The sequence below is a fragment of the Diprion similis genome, chromosome 6 (genome assembly GCF_021155765.1).
Source record: "Diprion similis isolate iyDipSimi1 chromosome 6, iyDipSimi1.1, whole genome shotgun sequence".
Classification (NCBI taxonomy): Eukaryota; Metazoa; Arthropoda; class Insecta; order Hymenoptera; family Diprionidae; genus Diprion; species Diprion similis.
In genome coordinates this window covers 6815117-6834406 of record NC_060110.1, presented here as the reverse complement: position 1 = coordinate 6834406, position 19290 = coordinate 6815117, and the positions used below count along the sequence as shown (strand labels likewise).

The 19290-nt window shown below is 36.2% G+C and overlaps 1 protein-coding gene across 2 annotated transcripts; it reads left to right on the top strand.

Annotated features, from left to right (window-relative positions):
* Positions 1 to 3780: 3780 nt before the first annotated feature.
* On the top strand, positions 3781 to 11284 carry LOC124407195. Of its 2 annotated transcripts, none has more exons than XM_046883072.1 (7): positions 3781 to 4165; positions 5784 to 5914; positions 7593 to 7775; positions 8613 to 8729; positions 8936 to 9023; positions 9351 to 9486; positions 10940 to 11284. In XM_046883072.1, the coding sequence occupies exons 1-7, from the start codon at positions 4063 to 4065 to the stop codon at positions 11142 to 11144; spliced, it is 963 nt and encodes a 320-aa protein (XP_046739028.1). In that variant the 5' UTR covers positions 3781 to 4062; the 3' UTR covers positions 11145 to 11284. The 2 variants fall into 2 exon arrangements, with proteins under 2 accessions (XP_046739028.1, XP_046739029.1); XM_046883073.1 differs by lacking the exon at positions 3781 to 4165 and adding an exon at positions 5189 to 5295.
* Positions 11285 to 19290: the final 8006 nt, after the last annotated feature.

Sequence of the window (19290 nt, the reverse complement as noted above, 5' to 3'; positions counted from 1 at the left end):
CGTGAATAAACGCGTAACATACTCTTGTTATATGAAGAATCGTGTGAAACAAGGAAGCAACGGTCTTTTGGTAACGCACGCACGATTTTCGCGCTTTTTTTTAAACCCATTAAGCGGGACTAAACAGACAGTTTTCAGACCGGCGGGCAAAAAAAAAAAAAAGAACAACTGAAAACGCTCGCTAAAATATTTTACAATATTTTAGAGAAAGATATCAATAATTGAGACAAAATATGTTTATCTACTTATAACGTGGTTGAAGTTGCGAACAAAAAAAATCCATACGAGCGTTATAAAAAATATGGTGTGCACCAAGGGCAAAGCGGGCTTTTAACCTCGTGTGGTTGCAGTACTCGTCTTCGGCTCGTACCGTAATCTCTAGCCTCGGTTTAATAAAGTCTGCCTTACGCCCTTGGTACACAATATACTATTTCGCTTCGCGTATTGTTTGCAATATTTGTCGTCGGCTCGTATGCGTGCTCATCTACGACTCATATTGCAAACTTACGCTTGGCCCGAAAAGACCGAGTTTGCCTCTTAGCTACACAATATATTATTAACTTTTTCTTGACGCACAAAATATCGCGACATATTGTGGTAAATTATGTTTGCAAGTTACTATATACAATAAATAAACATTAAATATATGCATATAAAAATATATACTTGTATAGGTAAATATAACAAAAATGTTTTGACTCTACGATTGAATGCATTTAAAATGCATACAGTAATTACTTGGTAAGCGTGTATAACTGAGTAGATTTGTTATGTCTGAGTATTATGATATAAATGATATTAATGCTGGGATCATTGAATATTAATATTATACATATATACACATAATATTATACACATATATATGTATATATGTAATATAAACATTTATATGAGGCAAATAGAATCATAATATTATATTACGTATCGATAATCGGAATATTATAATAATAATAATTATTATTATTACCACAGGTAGGCGATATTATACAGATGCATAATCTATTTGAAAAAAATATACTGTAAGAAAAATAATAACGGTCTAAATTTCTCTTTTAACTCGTATCTGTATACCGTAACCGCTTCATAGATCACTTGCGACGGGGGAAAAACAACATCTAACTAAATCTATTCAAATATCATACCTATAAGAAAAGGACTTGTTGAATATACATGTATACGCATACTTGGTGCACTGTTACAATTTTAATAATGAACCTAAACCGTAACATAAAAAAAAAAAAAAAAAATTAAACAGTCAAACCTTTATCTCAGCTCAAAGGAACGATTACAATGATTCTGATTAGATATTCAATTCACCTGTTCCTTTCTTAACCCTCCTTAAAGTATTTCGAAAAAAGCCGTTAACTTCGAAAGTACGTACATGAATCTATGCACACTGTATTGGAAATATTTGAAGATAAATTGCACAACGTTACGAAAAATATAATAGTTCGCTAACTAGGTTGTTATCAAAATTTATTAGAGGATTTATGATTTCAAGTGACGACATAGTATGATAGTATACGTATGTATAATGAGGTGGGACGTATTTTAACGGACATTGAATTGCTGTATGATGAGATTGATGTTGGCGACCCGAACCGTATAACTTATTTCCTTGGTACGTTTTTACTGTAATTCTGTTACACGTGTTACATACGTATTGCATCATCCTAAACCTAAAGGCGACGATCATACATGGCCGATGTACGATAATTAGTTAATATTCGATCACATTATTAAATAATAATTATTACATTGGCATATGTAAACAATGATGATCATTAATTACGGGACGAAAATTACCTTAAATACAGGAGTGGACCTATAGATCTGTCTGTATCATTATGAATCAAGTTCAACAATAGCCTCACTTGTTAACAAGTTACTTGTTAATGAGTGAGATAATGAGATCGTTTCCAAGAAAATAGTAGGTAGTTGTCGGGGTGACGAAATCTACACCAGCCGATTTTTCTGTATACTGTACACATTAGCACAAGGCTGAGCGTTGGTTAGTTAGTCATTTATCGAGATATGAGCAATTTTATGGCGAGCATAATGTTTTTGAAGAATCGAGAAAATATTGTTTTTGCTAAAGTATCGCTTCAGATTTACTCGAGGAATGTAAGTTGTGCCACATACGAACGATTCTGGTATACGTTGACTATATATGTATGAATATTAAAATGACGAATGTTGGTTTATGCGTATATATTAACAATTTGTTTGTACATTCATTGCTTAGAAAAATGCAAAGAGCTTTTACGATATTATTATGGTTTTTAGGATCTGGACAGAAATAATTCTCATATGACACAGCTGTGATGATTTGTTCATAATTGAACGGATTTATTGATTCAAATATTAATAATGATAGTAACAATAAGAATGATATTTAATTGTTGTGATGGATAAATTGGCAATTGGTGCTATTTCAAATCACCTTAGTCCCATCCATCCATCGACGTTAGAAGTGCAGTTTGGAATTCAGATGTCATGTAAACCATAGTGTAGCTCCATAAGTGAGATCGCTATATAATGTATGTGTCCGATTTTGCTTGATTGTGTTGAATTTCTTTCGTTTATCATTTGTATAAATAATACATTAAATACATTAAAAAACACTATTACATATGCGGGTTTTGAAGAGTTTTACGGTTCGCCAATTACACGATCAATATTGCAATACAAGGTAGAATTAATCTACTTGACTTTTGATATTACGAAGCGTGGTGCTGAAATGATTCTTTAGAGTTAAACAAGGAACAAAATATTCACTCGCAGAAGTCAGTGAAAGTGTTTCAAACTTTTTCGACTGACATAAAATTTTGACCACCAATAAAGTTTTGTGTACAACTATTTTCTTGCACGTTTGGATTGATTGTATTCAGTACGTTCCTACAGACATTGGTAAAAGAACGTCAGAAATTGATATTCTACAAAAAACTTGTTGCGTCGCACCTTTTCTAACAAAAATTAAAAATAATGTCACGGCTGAATAAAAGCATAAGCTTTCCAATTCGTACTTCAAAATTAACTATCGAATTATGCCACTGATTTGCAATTGATGATATTCAGTGATTAAATCGTGTTGAATTGGATGAAAAAAGGTGGTCATTAACAATTTTTGTTATATCATGTCAGCAGGATAGTTGGCATGCGGGTACAAAATAAATATTGATTGTGATTCTTTAACGAGGAAACCTGGGACGTATTGCAATTCTTTTATATTATACGATAATTTGATGTTGGTGCAACAATAAATTTCTACTAAACATGTTGAAAACAGTTAAATGTAGTGACAAAATGTACTATAAATAAGCTAAATAATAGCTTGTATCATTGCACAATATCGTATGATTCCAACAACATTTAAACTCTTCTTACAATACCTATTTCACTACAAAGTTTTCTAGAAAGCGTAAAAATTAAATTCTCGTTATTGTACATATATGTATACCGTAATTAAAAGAAATTGAGAGAATCTTCTCGAGAACAGGTAAAACCCAGCAAAACCACCGCGAACAAAAGTGTTCTCGCCCACGTTTGCGTCCACGATGACCAGGCCCATCCGAAAGGTTTAACGGCAACACGAATGTATGTACACAAAGTCGTCACCTTCGGGGAAAGCGTCGATGAATTTCCATCCACCTACGCCCTCGTGACGTACGCTGCGTACACTCGTGAATGAAGACCGTCGGGGGCGGCTCTGATGGTGAAAAAAAAAAGAAGCTAGGCTGAAAGCTGTTCGGTGGTGTGCGTCACTGATGTAGGAATATGCTGACATGTAGATGAAGCCGAGGGTGCGAGGCCTCTCGCCTACTCTGCACGTATCCACCTTGCCTTCTCTACTACCAGGATACATGCCGACGCTGCAGCGCATGCTGAAAGGCACCCCTATTGATCGTGGGGAAGTTAGCTCAGTTCTCTCTCTTTCATAACGTCGGCGAACCTCGAGACGTCGCGATACACCGCCGTCCATATCGCACACGTATTTTTCTATCGCTTCGTTTCCGACGCTGCATATTCAACACGTAATTTTGATACATTGACCGAATCACAATGGCTCGCACACCTTGGACTGCAACCGGATTCCTACAGCGGTCCCATCACCATCATCAACACCGTGCCCCAATAGCACTCGCAAGAGTTATCTTACCCCTGTGTGAGTAACCGATCTTTTCACCCTTGTATTATCTGCGACAATGATAGCATTGATAATAGCGATAATTTACAAGTTTGAGTTGAGAGAAGTCTGATATTAATGTGGACCACGATCTGTATTATTAATATGGAAATTTCGATACGGTTGACTGCATTTTTATACACGTTTCTCATGCTACATCCGATCATTGGATCATTGGTGGCACGAGTTTAAGCAGGAACGGATGACGTGATATTTGTAACACAGGAAAGATTCTGCAATTAGTATTATTTTGATTTTTATCACGTTTGAATTCAGTGTGGCATTTGTTGGAAATATTTCGCACATTTTCTGCAATCGGTAATTTGTATCTGTTGTTTTTTATTGGAACGGTGCAAGGTTTTGCTCATCTGTCTTACGGCCCTCTCGGTAATTTAGGGTTTTGTATAGTCTGCGTAGACGGAGTTCAACTACTGGCGAACGAGTTGTGTACGTGACCCCTTCGTGCTCTTTGCTGTAATCACTCAATCTGCTGACGTTGAAACGCAGCTGTTGCTTTTCGCGAGAAATACATATATGTGTACATGCCTGATTATACCGAACATTATAATATCCTTAACTCGAAATCGCGCGTTAGGCATAATAAGAAAATATGCAATTCAATACGTAAAATGAGGACAATTTTGTTATTATTTATTTCTGAGGGGGGTGTAATTAACGTTTGAAAATACTGGATGCGAACTCTCGTTCTGTTCCAACATCAGGTGAAAGTCAACGTTTGTCGGAAACGTTATTTGCGTTCCATTGCTTGATGTATCGTCTAGGCAAAAAACTCGAGATGTTCTAATAATCTGATCGAAGTTTCAGATCAATTCATTTAATTCACTGCCAATGACGTTCTTTTGTCTGTTTTTAGAAATTATCTATATGCATTCAATTGTTCAGAATAAAACATCCTTGAATCGAAACACTGAATGATCAATTCTGATCTGTCTGTCGATACCTTCAACTCGCGTACAATGTGAGAAATCCTTCGGACACTTTCATAACTTATCATAGAGGACGAGTCAATTGCTAAATTGCCTCCATCTAGCGTTGGACGAAACGAATCTTGTCTCACAATTAGAATACATGCATAATAATTTGATTAGGTAATCCTTGTCACACACACACACAAACATACCAACTCTCGGTTATATTTTACGTGCACATACCTCTATAATACAATATGTTTCAACCGAAATTAAGAGTTCAAGGTATGAAGACTTCTGCCTTAAAACTGTAATAATTGATGAATTCCATTTGTGAAGGATAACTTTTATTTTCATCTCATCTGCAATTTAGAATCTAAAAATAACGTCATTCTCACAGGCTATAAGGATTTATTCTAAAGTAAACTTGGCTTCTTTTAATTTTAAAGTGTGATGAATATATAATTAGTTATTCCCCAGATTTGAAATACGTGTGCCATTGATTACCTAGTCTTAAATTAACATATGAGAATCAGGAAATTCAGATAAAGGATTGAGCTTTAACTTTGAACCGCGATATAATCAAACTTGCTTTGACTTATGTACAAGGATAAAAGCGAGTGAATGTATGATACTCGCAATTGAACGCGTGGAATTAAATTGAACAGGGTGTATTCTGGGGACAGTCCTGAGTGGACCGGCGCCCCAAGCAACCCAAGAACTGGACAGCTACTTTACGACATCCCGACCCGTTAGAATAATCGTTGACATGGCTACCCAGAGGCCTAGGATACCCTTGGTGAGTATAATCAAGCCTTGTTATTCCCTACATCACGCACGTAGGTGCGGACAAATTATTGTCGATTACAAGGTGACGATAGGGACAAATCACGCATGCATATATGTGACATAAGCCTATGCTCTCCCGGACTTTTTTGTAGAGCTCATCGAAAGCTTGACAACTCTAGGACATAACTTTCTTCCATCTGCAAGAGTTTAGTCAACGTTTGCATAAGCGTGTGATCGGGATTCGAATTGGCTTATAAATAATGTTGTATCTCAAAAAATATTGATCTGATTGTAGCCAGATATAGTCTAAAATCTGGCCAGACGTTGTAGCTATCCACGGAAAAAAATAGTCAAAATCGGTTCAGTAATTCTGGAGGACAAACACGGCAGAGATAGAAAACCGTAGTCTTATACAGAATGATTTCTAACGTGTTCCTAACGACCGCACGTTCCGTCGTCTGCTCAAACGTAATGCGCATGCGTTACGATCTAGAAGCGACTGTTTACCAGGGCGACCAACCGTCATAAATTTAGACGACAGTTCGCCGCGGTGTACGTGACTTGAAAATTTTTTACAGTTCTTGGTGTTGAGTGTAACTGCCAGCGTTAGCTGTCAAAATTTTGGAGACTAAATTTATGTCGGTACTCACCTTGGCAAGCGCGGAGGCGTTGGGAATTCATTTTGTATATGTAGAGCAGACTAGAGAAGAGATACACCCTTAAAAATCTTCAATCTCGGTTTTTATTTTCTATTTGTTGTCGCAAATTCAGGCTAATTATCTTACAAGCATCTATAATTTCACCATCATAAAATCCCTCATTTGAACTTAAGCATGATTTAGTCTAGAAATTGAATATGCTTCTGTTCCTCATAGTTTGCGATAAATGGAAAAAAATACATGGCGTAGTGATTTTAATTCCTCGAGAATTCAAGCCGCGTTATATCTATTATACCTGTACACTACACACCCGAGAGCATCAGCGCTTTCTGACCCACGGTTGAATAATTAATAATATACGAGTGTAATTACTGTAATGGATTTTCGCGGTACGTGATCAACGCTTTCAGTTAATCCTCTACACGACATGTTATATTAGTCTAACTAGAGAACAGCAAAGCATAATTAAGGAGAGATGTGAATTAGCCTATGTGCGTCATGCATATGTAGATCTCAACATATACACAAATACGATATATATTTGTTTATTCAATTGATCTCAATAATTAACTCTGTCTTCTGTGCGCCAATGATTGGATACATCAAAGATACATACCCACTAGGACCGAAACGCAAATAAAAGCTTTTTTTTTACCAAGAGATCGAGGACACCGAGAAACCCTGTACACATTAGATTCATCAAAGCCTTCATAATTATATTCTAATATAAAATGATGCCCATTCAATTTTAGAACCAATGTCAACGTATTTTGTATGCACTAAGCCAATCACGTGTCTTACTTCGAATGAAATTCTACCCGAAGAACGCAGACAATTTTTTTATTTTCGCTGCACTGCACTGTTGGAAACAATTTTCACGAAACAAACAGATCATTTCAGGATTTACGAAAATATTAGTCGAAACAGCATTTCGCATAACGGTTTCTCTGAATCAATCTATTTTTGGTTGCTTGATTTTATCTCATCTATCGTAGGCTGCGATATATGTAATAAAATGTTTGATAGCAGATTCTCAATACGGAGCTTAAAACGACAACGACGACATCGACAACGAGCACGATGTCTTCTCCATCATCTTCTGCAGAGCAGCCTTTATATCGCGTCAACGGAAGTAACGGACAGGCTTGCATTCTTCTCCAAGTCGACGCTCTGATCACCGTCAAATACAAGACGAAAGTCGGCGAAGAACGGGTAAGCTTACTATTACGGTATGTATTAGATAAATATGGAATAGCAATTCGGCAAATAATGGTACAGAAAGATCAATTGTATACACTGTGAAAAATATCACTCGTCATAATAGTTACTTGGAAAAAATTCTGGTAAAATGAAATTATGAGAAAATGTGGTACAATTAACTATTTAGGGTGAATTTTTCAAGTTCACCATAAGTTCAATTCGGATTTTCGGCTTGCAGCTAAAACATTCATTTTCACGTTTGACCCATAACTATACTCTTTGTGAAGGTAAAAAAATTAATAATATTAAATTAATTAAATTAATAACTAGTTTTTATTCTTATTTTTTTTTTCATTTATATACGCAACAAGGCTGCAAAATTTGAAGTTAATTGACGCTGTAGTTTTTGAGACATTTTGGTCGTTTATTTTTAAATCATGGTTTCGGAAAAACGCGGTTAACTAGTTTTAAGCTTAACTTACATTTAAATAACACTCCTCATTTATCAACTTGTACCGCAGAATTACACAGATTTTCCACCAGCAAAGTAATATTGTTCCTTTTGCACTTACTAATCCGAGTAGATCTTAATGGTTTTCATTCATAATAGATTGTTTATATATATAGAAAGAGTGATCCTTGAATGCCCATAATTCTGTCAACTTTTGTCAAATTAACTAAAAACTTTCAGGGGGTATTTTTCAGATATTACAAGTACTTGCAGCAAATGTCAAAACCCAAAAATCTAAAGTCTCGAACTTCTCATTCACAATCAGTATAATCTCATTGATGTTAGAAAAAAAACTTTTAAAAAATCTAAACACTAAAAATTGAAAATTTTATTTTCAGGAAGCTGATATTTATGTACCAAACGACGCAACGGTTACGGGTAATTGTGCCAACGACAACTCAGCCACGTTGTCATTGAAGTGGAAGGTCTTCGTTCTCTTCTGGAGTTTCGCCAGGGTGAGTTTCGATGCTTCACAAGAATTAACGCAGAACCTGTATCCGATTATATCGGTCTCTTTACATTTTCTACTTTTTCTCACTGTTCATACTCACTCGTATGCCTTTCCGCACAGCTTTCGTAATGATAATAGTAAACGAGACTATTAGAACTATATAACGAAATAATTAAACAAGTAAATAAACCGTTCAAATTTCAATTACAGTCACCCGGGGGCGAGGGATGGTACGTCGACAAAATTGAATTGACATACAATTCTAGCGACCGCCATTTCGAGATGATCGATCAGCCAAGTGAGTTGATAAGCCTTAACTCGCCTCAATATTTTCCTTTCCCCTGCCTGTCCTTGGCCATTTGCGTGGATTAGTGTGAAACGTAATTATAATTTTTCAGGGCACTTAGCTCCGTTAAGTAAACTTATTCTAACATACCGTTCTTGGTATACGAATCCGCAATTTTTAATTCATTGTTTCAACTAACAATCTCTAGAAATTCTTAAAGTCATTCCTAAACTGTGATTTTTCAGTAAATCAATATATTAATTAATGGACTTATTTGCTGATGGCCGAACTCTTGGTGATGCAATTAATAAACACAATCTTTTGTTCGCTTCTCCGTAGATAAAACTGTACGATTAAGCACCGGAAGAAAACACAGTACCATGTTTTTCCCAACTCCGGTTGGAAAATCGTATGCTTGCAATGAGAAGGAAATTCCTCTGACAGATGGAAAAACTCATGCAACTGTACTCCTCAGGTGAGTTTTTTCATTCACGATTAATGTACGAATAATTACGGTTAATTCGTCTACCGATAATAAAGCAAAAAAATATGGAATTCAAGATTCGAACAATGAAACTGAAGTTACTTTACTGAACTGTCTTGAACGAAATTTTCTTTGTCATGAAAAAAATCATCGTTTTACGCGTGAAGGAAGTTCAGTTAATAATTTAGGAAATATTAAATCAGCGTTTTGTTTTCATAATTCCAAAATCGTGTTGTGCACACAATTTTCACGGATCAGGATTGATTTCGATTTTGAATGGTTCATCTCAAAATTATCTGAAATTATTTTTTCATGAAGTAATTAGGTTTTTTATTAAGTACAAATTTAATAATCATGAAAATGTGGTAGTTGACTGCTTGAATAAAAAAATAAAAAAATAAAAAAAAAATACTTCAGCGACGTTGTAAAGAAGAGTTTTGAATAGAATGAGTTACAGTACAATGATTTTAAACACTTTGAAGTAATTTGAAATCAATAAGCGACATCTGATCTCTTGTTTACAATTCCAATATCTTCTATTTTCATACTTTTTAAGATACCCTTGCAGTCCTAGGAATACAATTATCTCTTGAAGAAATTGACAAAAAGTTTTGAGTTTCGACCAACGGTTGACTAAAGAGTGTTAAAGTCGCGGTTACCCTAATAGGGTTTCGTGTGTTTCTTACGGGATTGCGTGTTAAACGGCTCCCGCCGATAAAGAAGCTACCGGATTACTAACACGGTTTTCTCATAACCGGCCTATTCAGGCTCACTTACCCGCCGAGTACTGGTCAGGAAAATTTACCCAGGGGCACCGCTTTAATTCTTCCGTCGACGGACCAACCAACCTTTTTCCGAAAAAGAAAGGAAGATTTCTTATGTATTTTGACATGCTGAATCCGAATCCGAATCCGAATCCGGGGTTAAAAATGATTCTACACACATATTTTTTTTTCAACGTCAAAAAAACCACCCTTAAAAATGTAAAATTCCCTATAAAGGGGACCACCATTAAAAAACCGCCTGAAAATGACTGTAACATCTAATGTCTATGTATTTTGATGCACTGATGCCGATTCCGCGATAAGAAATCTTCTAAGACATACATTTAAAAAAAAATAACAAACCACCCTACACTAGTGTGGTGAATCCAAATTCGGCTTCAGCGTATCAAAATATATATATAGATTGGGTCTTGTAGTAATTTTCAGTCGGTTTCCTAGTGCTGATCCCTTACGTAATGAATTTTTTTTGTTTTCAAGGGTGGTTTTTTGATATTTAAAAATAGAAAAACAATTTAAAAAAATTGGTGTGCGTAAAATCAGTTTTACCCCAGATTTGGATTCAGTACGTCAAAATACATAAGAATTCATAGGTCTAGTCTTTGTTACAGCCGCTTGTTTTGGGTGCCAATGTTATAAATCGAATGCTTTTTCATTCTCAGGGAAATGAAGCTTCAGCCCTTCAAGTTCAAAAGCAACACCTTCGCCACGGAATTTTGGTGCAAACCCGAGCGCGCTACACGCGACGAAACCGCTCCAGTTGCGGTCGGTTCAACCCTGGCGGCTGCCGTTCTTTTGACGATAACCGGCTACGCGGCTTACCGATACTTCAAGGTGAAGAAGGTCCAGTACGACACGATGGAGTAAAATTGCAATGCTCTCTGTAACTTACGTAACGCTAAAGAAGAAGATTTGGCCGCCGAAACGGTCGATTAATTCGTTTTTAAATGGCACATTATATATACACGTAAAATATGATCGCTATATGATAACGACGGATTTTGCCAGAGTGCTTGAAATTACCTTGCGTGTTTAATTAGGAAAATGTTTCTCTTATTCAAAAATCGAACTGTCGTGAATATAATTTTAGAACTAATGGTCAAAGGGGCGTAGAAAACAGAAAACTAAAAAGGCTTTTATTTGCCTTTACGGTAGTAATCCTAGTTTTTTTTGTCGGTTACCCCCTTTCGATCTTTAGTCTTCGATAAAATTGCTTTGAAATCAAGTGGTGGACGGATATGTGATATCCAAATCCAGCAGTCTTGGTACAGGATTGTTTTAGACAGAAAGTAAATTCAAGAAATTATTATGTCACATAATCTTACATTGATAATAATCTGCAGTACCATTTGAAAGTTTGCAACGCGCAATTTTGAACGACGCTAAAAGTACAGGCTTGATAGTAGTAGTAAAAATTTTGATGCAGTTCAGATTTTTCTGTCAGTTCAAAAGTTCATGTGGTGGAATATTTTGAAGCTTGCGAAGTGGTTTTCTTCGGTACCCTGGCGATCCGTTGTCTTAATGTGTCGTTCAACAGATACATAATAGCAAAAGTATCACCAACAAATTAGCTCGCCCGAAATTAAATGTGTCGTAGTAATGATTTTGGATAAACAGCATATCATTGCACACTTGTGTAAATATCATATGTCGGTTTTATGCACAATATGTGTGTAGCCGAAATTCTTTCGCATCTTTCATTTACACATTTTGACGTAAAGTAGTATTAATAAGATTTATGCGTGCAGGTTTGACGTGCAGATATAATTATCTTTTGCGGAAGCAAGATTATTTAATATGCCCGTTTAGACTGGGCGATTTACCTGCTGGAAGTAAAATGATTATTCTACGATGATATTCTTAATATTCTCGAGTTTCTAAATATCGATACGCCCTCTTTAGGCAGCTGCAATTAATTATTAGGGACGTACATTAGCTCATGTATTCAAATACGGGACATATTATTTATTCCTCTGATTTTCAAACCCTAAAAGGGTTCATGAATTTTTCTTTGTCCGTCATGAGTAATGAGCATATCACTTGTTATATTTACAAAAACGTATCTTTCCTGTTTTGTCAATCATCGATGCTCATAAGCTGTATTCTTGCTGCTTCATACATGTAAAAGCTTAGATCGTTAATGGAATTGGGAAGTCCTTTGAATGTTTTTTTCGCCATTAGATCGCGTTTTTCGATTAATCGTATACTGAGTACTTTTTACGTATAACTATGAGCATTAAGGCGGTCGTTGTATGGTTTTTTGGAATTTCTATGTTGGATGCTCGTTGATCGGCTTTAAATATAACAAAAAAACAAGTCTCTAATATTTTCAGATTTTTATTTCGACCCTTGAGTCTTGCTGTTGGCCTTTTTTGTACTTAATTCTTGAGCATTAGAAACGACGATTCGAAATTCAACGAAGATTAAAAAGATTATAAACGTTATGTAGCTTGAAAAGTGATTAAAAAACAATCTAACTAAATTAAAACACTCACGACTCTTGTGGCATATACGATCTACAGGGAGACTAAGGGTTGAGAATAAAATTCTGAAAAAATAAAAGAGCAATTTTTTCTGCATTTGGAGACGATTTATGACCATCCAATATGATCTTCCATTCAATGACCACCCCAGTGAGCATGTACTAATTCTTTTTTGATCTTCTAAACAGGTATGAGCTAGGAAGACTACCGTTAAGGATACCATAGATATAATGCATTAAATATAATATTATACATATTTCGTCATATTGACATAATCCGGTGTATTGCTATCTCGATTTACGCTCTTTATTAGATAAGACAGTATGATTATATTATGTAGGAACCTATAAAATGTCTAAACAAGAGGGGAACGGAAATGTGGTAGTCCAGGTTTGCGCGGAGCATGAAAAGAGCAGAATATCGGTGAGCTTGATATCAGAATATTATTCTTGTAGAATCAGTCTTCTAGAACGGAATCATCGTTCGTTTTCCAATCCGTATAATCTTACCAAAATATATTATACTGTGCATTTCTAATTTATTTTTGTATCGAATAAATACCACAAAGTAAAACTATGTGTACAATTAGCTAAAACGAACGAACGAACGAACAAGAAGATAAAAATCGTTATATAATATTGACGAATTGCGTGGGCCGAATAAAATTAAGGGACAAGTCTGACCCGTGAGGAGGTTGAGAAAACTATCGTGTGAGGGTAGAAAAAAGAAAAGATAAAACATGTGTGAGAATATTAGAGAAGAAAGGCATATTATTATTGTATGTTAAAAATATATACAATACAATGTAAACGTATATATAGGGAAAGATTATTAATGATATATAAAACTCTGTCTTCCAAGTGCATATTAAAAACAAAATATATACAGTACATATAAATATACTACTATCGTGTGTAAATATACATTATATAATTTGAATATATTGCATGAAAAATCATGCCATAGCATATCGTGTATATTATATATTCAAAATTATACAATTAATCGATTAATTCATCAATTAAATATTGTCAATTTGTGATTACGTGGCCCCGCACAGCTGAAAAAAGAAGTGAAAACTTAGGAAAAGAAAAAGACGGATAAACAACTATGAAATAATATAATTATTATAAAAGCACTATACATTTTAATGTCAATAAATTCATATCAAACTTCTTAGTATATCACAAAAAGTGTGGCTAAGAAATGAAAATAGATAGAAAAATAGAATCAAATACATTGACACCCATGTCAAACTGAGGCGTATTCTATGCAGTATATTGCCTGTAGTAAGATTATTAATTATTTCAATGCATAGGCGTCAATATATATATATATATATATATATAACATTAAAATCCAAATATCACTATTGTAATAATAAACATACTATATAATATTGGAAGATAAACGATCAATGATATGGTTTAATGTTATATTATTATACACATATGTAATAATAATATGTATTCAACTTAAATTATGATGTATATCATATAATACTTATTGAAATGATATTATATCGATAAATAAAGGCTGTTATACAATTTCGTTGTGGTTTAAAGATGAAAAATTCATAAAAAAAAAAACTTAGAGTTATACAATTACAATGAAATTATCGAAAAGAATTGAAAAAAAAAGAAAATACGAAGCGGGAACGGCAATTAAGCGTAAGAAAAATCTAACGGAAAGTCACGCAGCGTAGTGCCAGAAATCGAGCCCCCTCTCTTAAATTCGCAAATTATTATGTAGCCACCGACCGACAATAAACCGAACGATGTAAGTTCTCTCATCTCTCATGTTACTCTATTATGAGACAGGGGCGTGAAAAGTACAGTCAAGCAAGCTTATCCTCTAAACTTCCCCTTTTCCGTGCATACTTGAAAGCGGCGGAAAAAGAGAGAGGGGAAGAGACCCTTGCGTAATATCGCCAGCAAAGCTCTGCAACTGCATCCCAGCATGCATTGCGCGTGTAGGGCGTGCGTATATATATATGCGTGTGTGTGTGTATGTGTCTACACTCACAGGAAGGGGCAGATTGAGCCCCTCGGGTCCGAGGAACCGCGTGGCCCCGCTTTTCGTCAATAGCTTATTGTTGTAACACCCATTGAAATCCCTGCGACAATGCCTGTCAACTAAATACTGAAGATTTGCACGGAAAGAGCATCGTGCCGGGTGCTTTAAAACGGCTGGAAAATCGCTCAATTTTGCGCAAATAACGATACGTTATTACTGCGTGCGCCGTTTTCCTTCAGACTTCTGCAAATTTTTCTTGGTCTCTCTTTTCCGTGATGTATTCGATTGTTAATCTATTTTTCTCATCCTTCATTAAGAATGGAATTTTGATTAATGGAGCTGCTTGTGGAATCCTTTTACCCTTGATTTTGTAGTAACCTTTACATAGCTGCTATCGGTGCGGGAAAAGTTAATGGATGAAGTATGAAATAATTAACAACGAGTATGTGGCTGGTCAAAGATGTAGTGGTTTTACTTTTTTTTTTGAGCTTTGAAATATGAAAATCTGATTTGTAATTTTTTGACTCTGAACCATTTTTTCTTGATACGACATTTTTCAAGACTCTTCACACGTCAACTTAGAATCCATTATTAGACATTTACCGTTCCAATACATAATTTTTGAAGGAACTGGGATGTTCCACGTCTGAACTATATTCTGGGAGTTATAAATTAAAAACATGCTAAAATTCAATGACATTGTATCGCGAAAAATATACTAAAAAACGAAATTACTCTCACGACGTGATCGACGTCTTTGATATTGACTTTTGCGAAAATTTAACACAAATATAGGAATAAATTACCAAATACGAATTGTTGAGAATAGACGAAACATGTTTTGTATGGTATTTTGGAGCAATTGATTTAAAACTGCAGTATTTGCAGCCAAAAACATCGTTACACAGATACTGACGTGAATGAATTCCTAACTATTGCTACTGGTAAAACTCTTTCGCCAAGGGTTTCTCTGCCTTGATTGACGTAATGACAGGACACCTATAACTAAGACTTATAACAGCTCCAGAACATTTCAACAACCAAATGATCGACTTTTCGAATAATTGCAAAGTCTCGTACACCGTTTACCTTAAACAAAAATACTGCATAGGAATTTCCTTCTGCTCCTTAGGGATGCTAATAAAAATTCATTGTCACGTCGCGAATAAATTGTTCGCGGATACTGCAGGGCAGCGATTTCACCTAAATCATGCATAAAAACGCACGTGTATAGGTGGCTACGGATTTTAGGGTACAGGGCTGTAGGCAGGGGCTGTTTCTCCGACGCGTAAAGGTCGCGCGGGGCGTCGATAGAGGCGCAGATAGGAGGGTAGGAGCCCACAGTGTCCCGTGGTGTCGAGTGACTCCCATGTCGGCTTGTTATCCGTACCGCCGCCCGTGTCGTTATCTGCAATTACCCCAAAACAGCCCCCAGTTTATAAATTATAGGCCAGCTTCGTTCACGCCCGTTCCTCAAACTCCCGAGACTCGTCGACGCACCTAGAGCTCCCTCGACTCCTTCCTTCCCCCTCATCCCATTCACATCTGTCATCAACTCGCACGATTTTAGTCGATTATGGGAACTTGAACAATCGTGTGGCGCACAGGTACACGTAAAAGGGAAGGCACCTTGTAAGAAATGAGTCGGTGGGACGCTAATTTAAAATCTGTATTGAAAGATAGGAACAGAGATGAATCTGTTTAAACAATTCGTATCAATTTTATTCGATGGAAATGGTTTTGTACAAATTCGAATGACACTAAATATGATATCAGCGATAATTTGACAAAAGGTTTTACCATAGGAATCTTCTAAATGCTCAAATTCTGGTGTTTTTGATATGATTCTGACGACGTATTGTGCTTTGTCAATATTGACTTAAAAATTAAAATCAAGTAAAACATAGCAGATTTTGATATTGTTAACATTTTACTTCTAAAACCTTTTTTTGAACTGTTCATATCTTGTAGCTTGTGTTATATATACTCAAGTTTATATGTTTATTATATTACATATTATATGTATATTATTTGTTTCTACGGTACGAATCCAATCTCAAATGATATCAAATTGATCACGAACTGATAACGAATTCTTCGATATCAAAGCTTTAGTCTTTTTGCAATAATGGCCAATTCATATTTGGAATGAAGCAGCAAGAAATATAGACGTTACATAATTCTCTTTCCTTTTTCAGCTCCCACAGCGTTTTTCTATCTCCACTACTGTCTTTCACATTTCATCCCTTTCGGGGATACATAAAGGGGGTCGCGACTATCGAATTATGAGAAAGAAACGAGCCTCTGCGGGCGGTGCGCGAAGTACTGTAAACCGTTTTCACACCTAGTTGAAAGAGATCTGTCGAACGGGGGTAGCCGCACCCGAGGTGCGTAGCTATGAGATCGTAAAAAGGGATTTTACCTGGCGTTTACGTCTGGTATATATACCTGCCGTTATTAGCATTAGCCACGCTTTTATACCCTCTGTTTGACAGCTCTGTGGTTTCTTCAAAGAGGGCAGCTATTCAGTCGCCTGAGAATGACGATGACAGGATCATCGAGAGAATGATGACCATCAACGATACGAGAAGTTCTTCGAATCGACAACGAAGTAAGTGGATAAAAAAGAAGGAAAGAAGATGCAGGAAAAGAACAGGAAACGGTTTGCCAGGTGAATCCTACTTTGAATCTGGAGAAATTTGATCGCTGTCTATAAGTGAGATCGGAAAACACGATATAAGATTTGGTGATTCGTGAAGATTTGTTCAATTGCAGGAGAATTTGGCGAATTTGCAATTCGAGGAATATTCGAGTGATTGTTTGCAAAAGAATAAAGAACCAATGAGGACATGGGAGGGCAGGACCAGACGTACAAGCATCTACTTATAAGGTACCTGTAAAAAAAAAAAATCGAGTCTGAAATTCTACTAATGCCGACATCCTGACTTGCATTACCAAAGGATTGCAGTCGCATAAAAAACCGACAGCATGCAGACTACATTCCTCAACACATAAAATTATTCTTCAGAGCAGTACCGAAGCAGATTGTCGAGCAGAGTCGGTTGTTGTCTGAGAATTATTGCGATAAAGAAATGGAAGTTTGCAGTTTGGTAAGAAGCTGCGTCAGCTGAACCGGCCCACGTTCCTAGCTGAGATAGTGATTACATGTACGTGGCAGGCACTTCGCCGTAATAACGGTAATTATTTTCTTCAAGCATAGGTGACGTGGTAACAGAAAAATTCGGCCAACGAGTGAGGGTGAAAAAATATCGGCTCTCGAAATTGTCATTATTACATCTACTTCTGGTTTTAGAATTTTTTTTTTTTCTAAATATATTTTATACCAGCCTTAAAATTTTACAGAATTTTCTGAAAACAAATAAAAAAATGAAATTAAGTAAAGCCCTGCTGCGCCCATACGGCAGATTCAATAATCCGAAAGAATATCCCTTAACTCTAGTTAGGGGTGAGCCGGCAATCGGTCTGCCATCTAGGCTGCAAACGGCTGCAGGCAGCAAGCCAGGCCGCACCTAGAGACACCCGTGTTGGGTATGGGGTGGTTTTCGGATGGTACGAGGGCACCAGATACAATGACGTAACACGAAACCTGTCGAGCCCTTAAGCTCCACCCCGTTTACGCTCCCTCCGAGACTATCTCACTCTTGTTCCCCTCCAGCCTCTCACTCTCTCCCTCTCTCTCCCTCTCTTTCTCTCTCTCTGTATATCGTTGGGTCTCATATGCTGCGCGTTCTATGTACGCAGTCGAGCATTGTATACTTGTCGGCATGTTATTTGATTTCAGATGTCACGGAGGTTACGTATCGATTGATAAAACTATCATTGTACTCAGCATGCGCCGTTCCAGGAGCCTGTAATTAATAATTGTTCGAAAATTTTGGCCACTTGTGATTCAGAGAAGCGGTGATGTAAGTAAAAGATCTCAATGTTCTTGGGTTACCTTGCAAATTTACATCCTTACAGTATCTTTCTAGTAGAGGCAACGTATCAACCTCGACATTAATCTCAATCTGTTTCAAAGATAAAAACTCGACGATCAATAATTTTGGGATATAAAAATAGCAAATTACAAATTTTTGCAAACATGAACAAAATTTTTTTTTACAAGATCCTTCAAACATATTTCAATGTTGCCGTACTTGGAACTTTTTACCATAAGAATGTCTCATAAGGATTTTTTCCCAGTCCCCAGGATAAACTGAAAAATCAGTTAATTGTCGCACGTTTCATCGTTTGCTTGTTTAGCTTTTGCAAAATTGACGCAACGATATTATGCAACCCAAAGATATTGAGCCCATCACTTTTATCATCGATAAATTTCTACAATTGCTCGTCAAACTTCTATTCCTGCAAGCACTAATACCAAACGATCTCTGCGATTTTGCGAATGGTCTATGACAGTAGATTCTTATTTGCAGAAGTTCCGACGGTTACCATGGTAGTGCTCGTTTGTACGAATGACACGAGGGAGTTTGGTTCGTACTGTGCGTACAGGG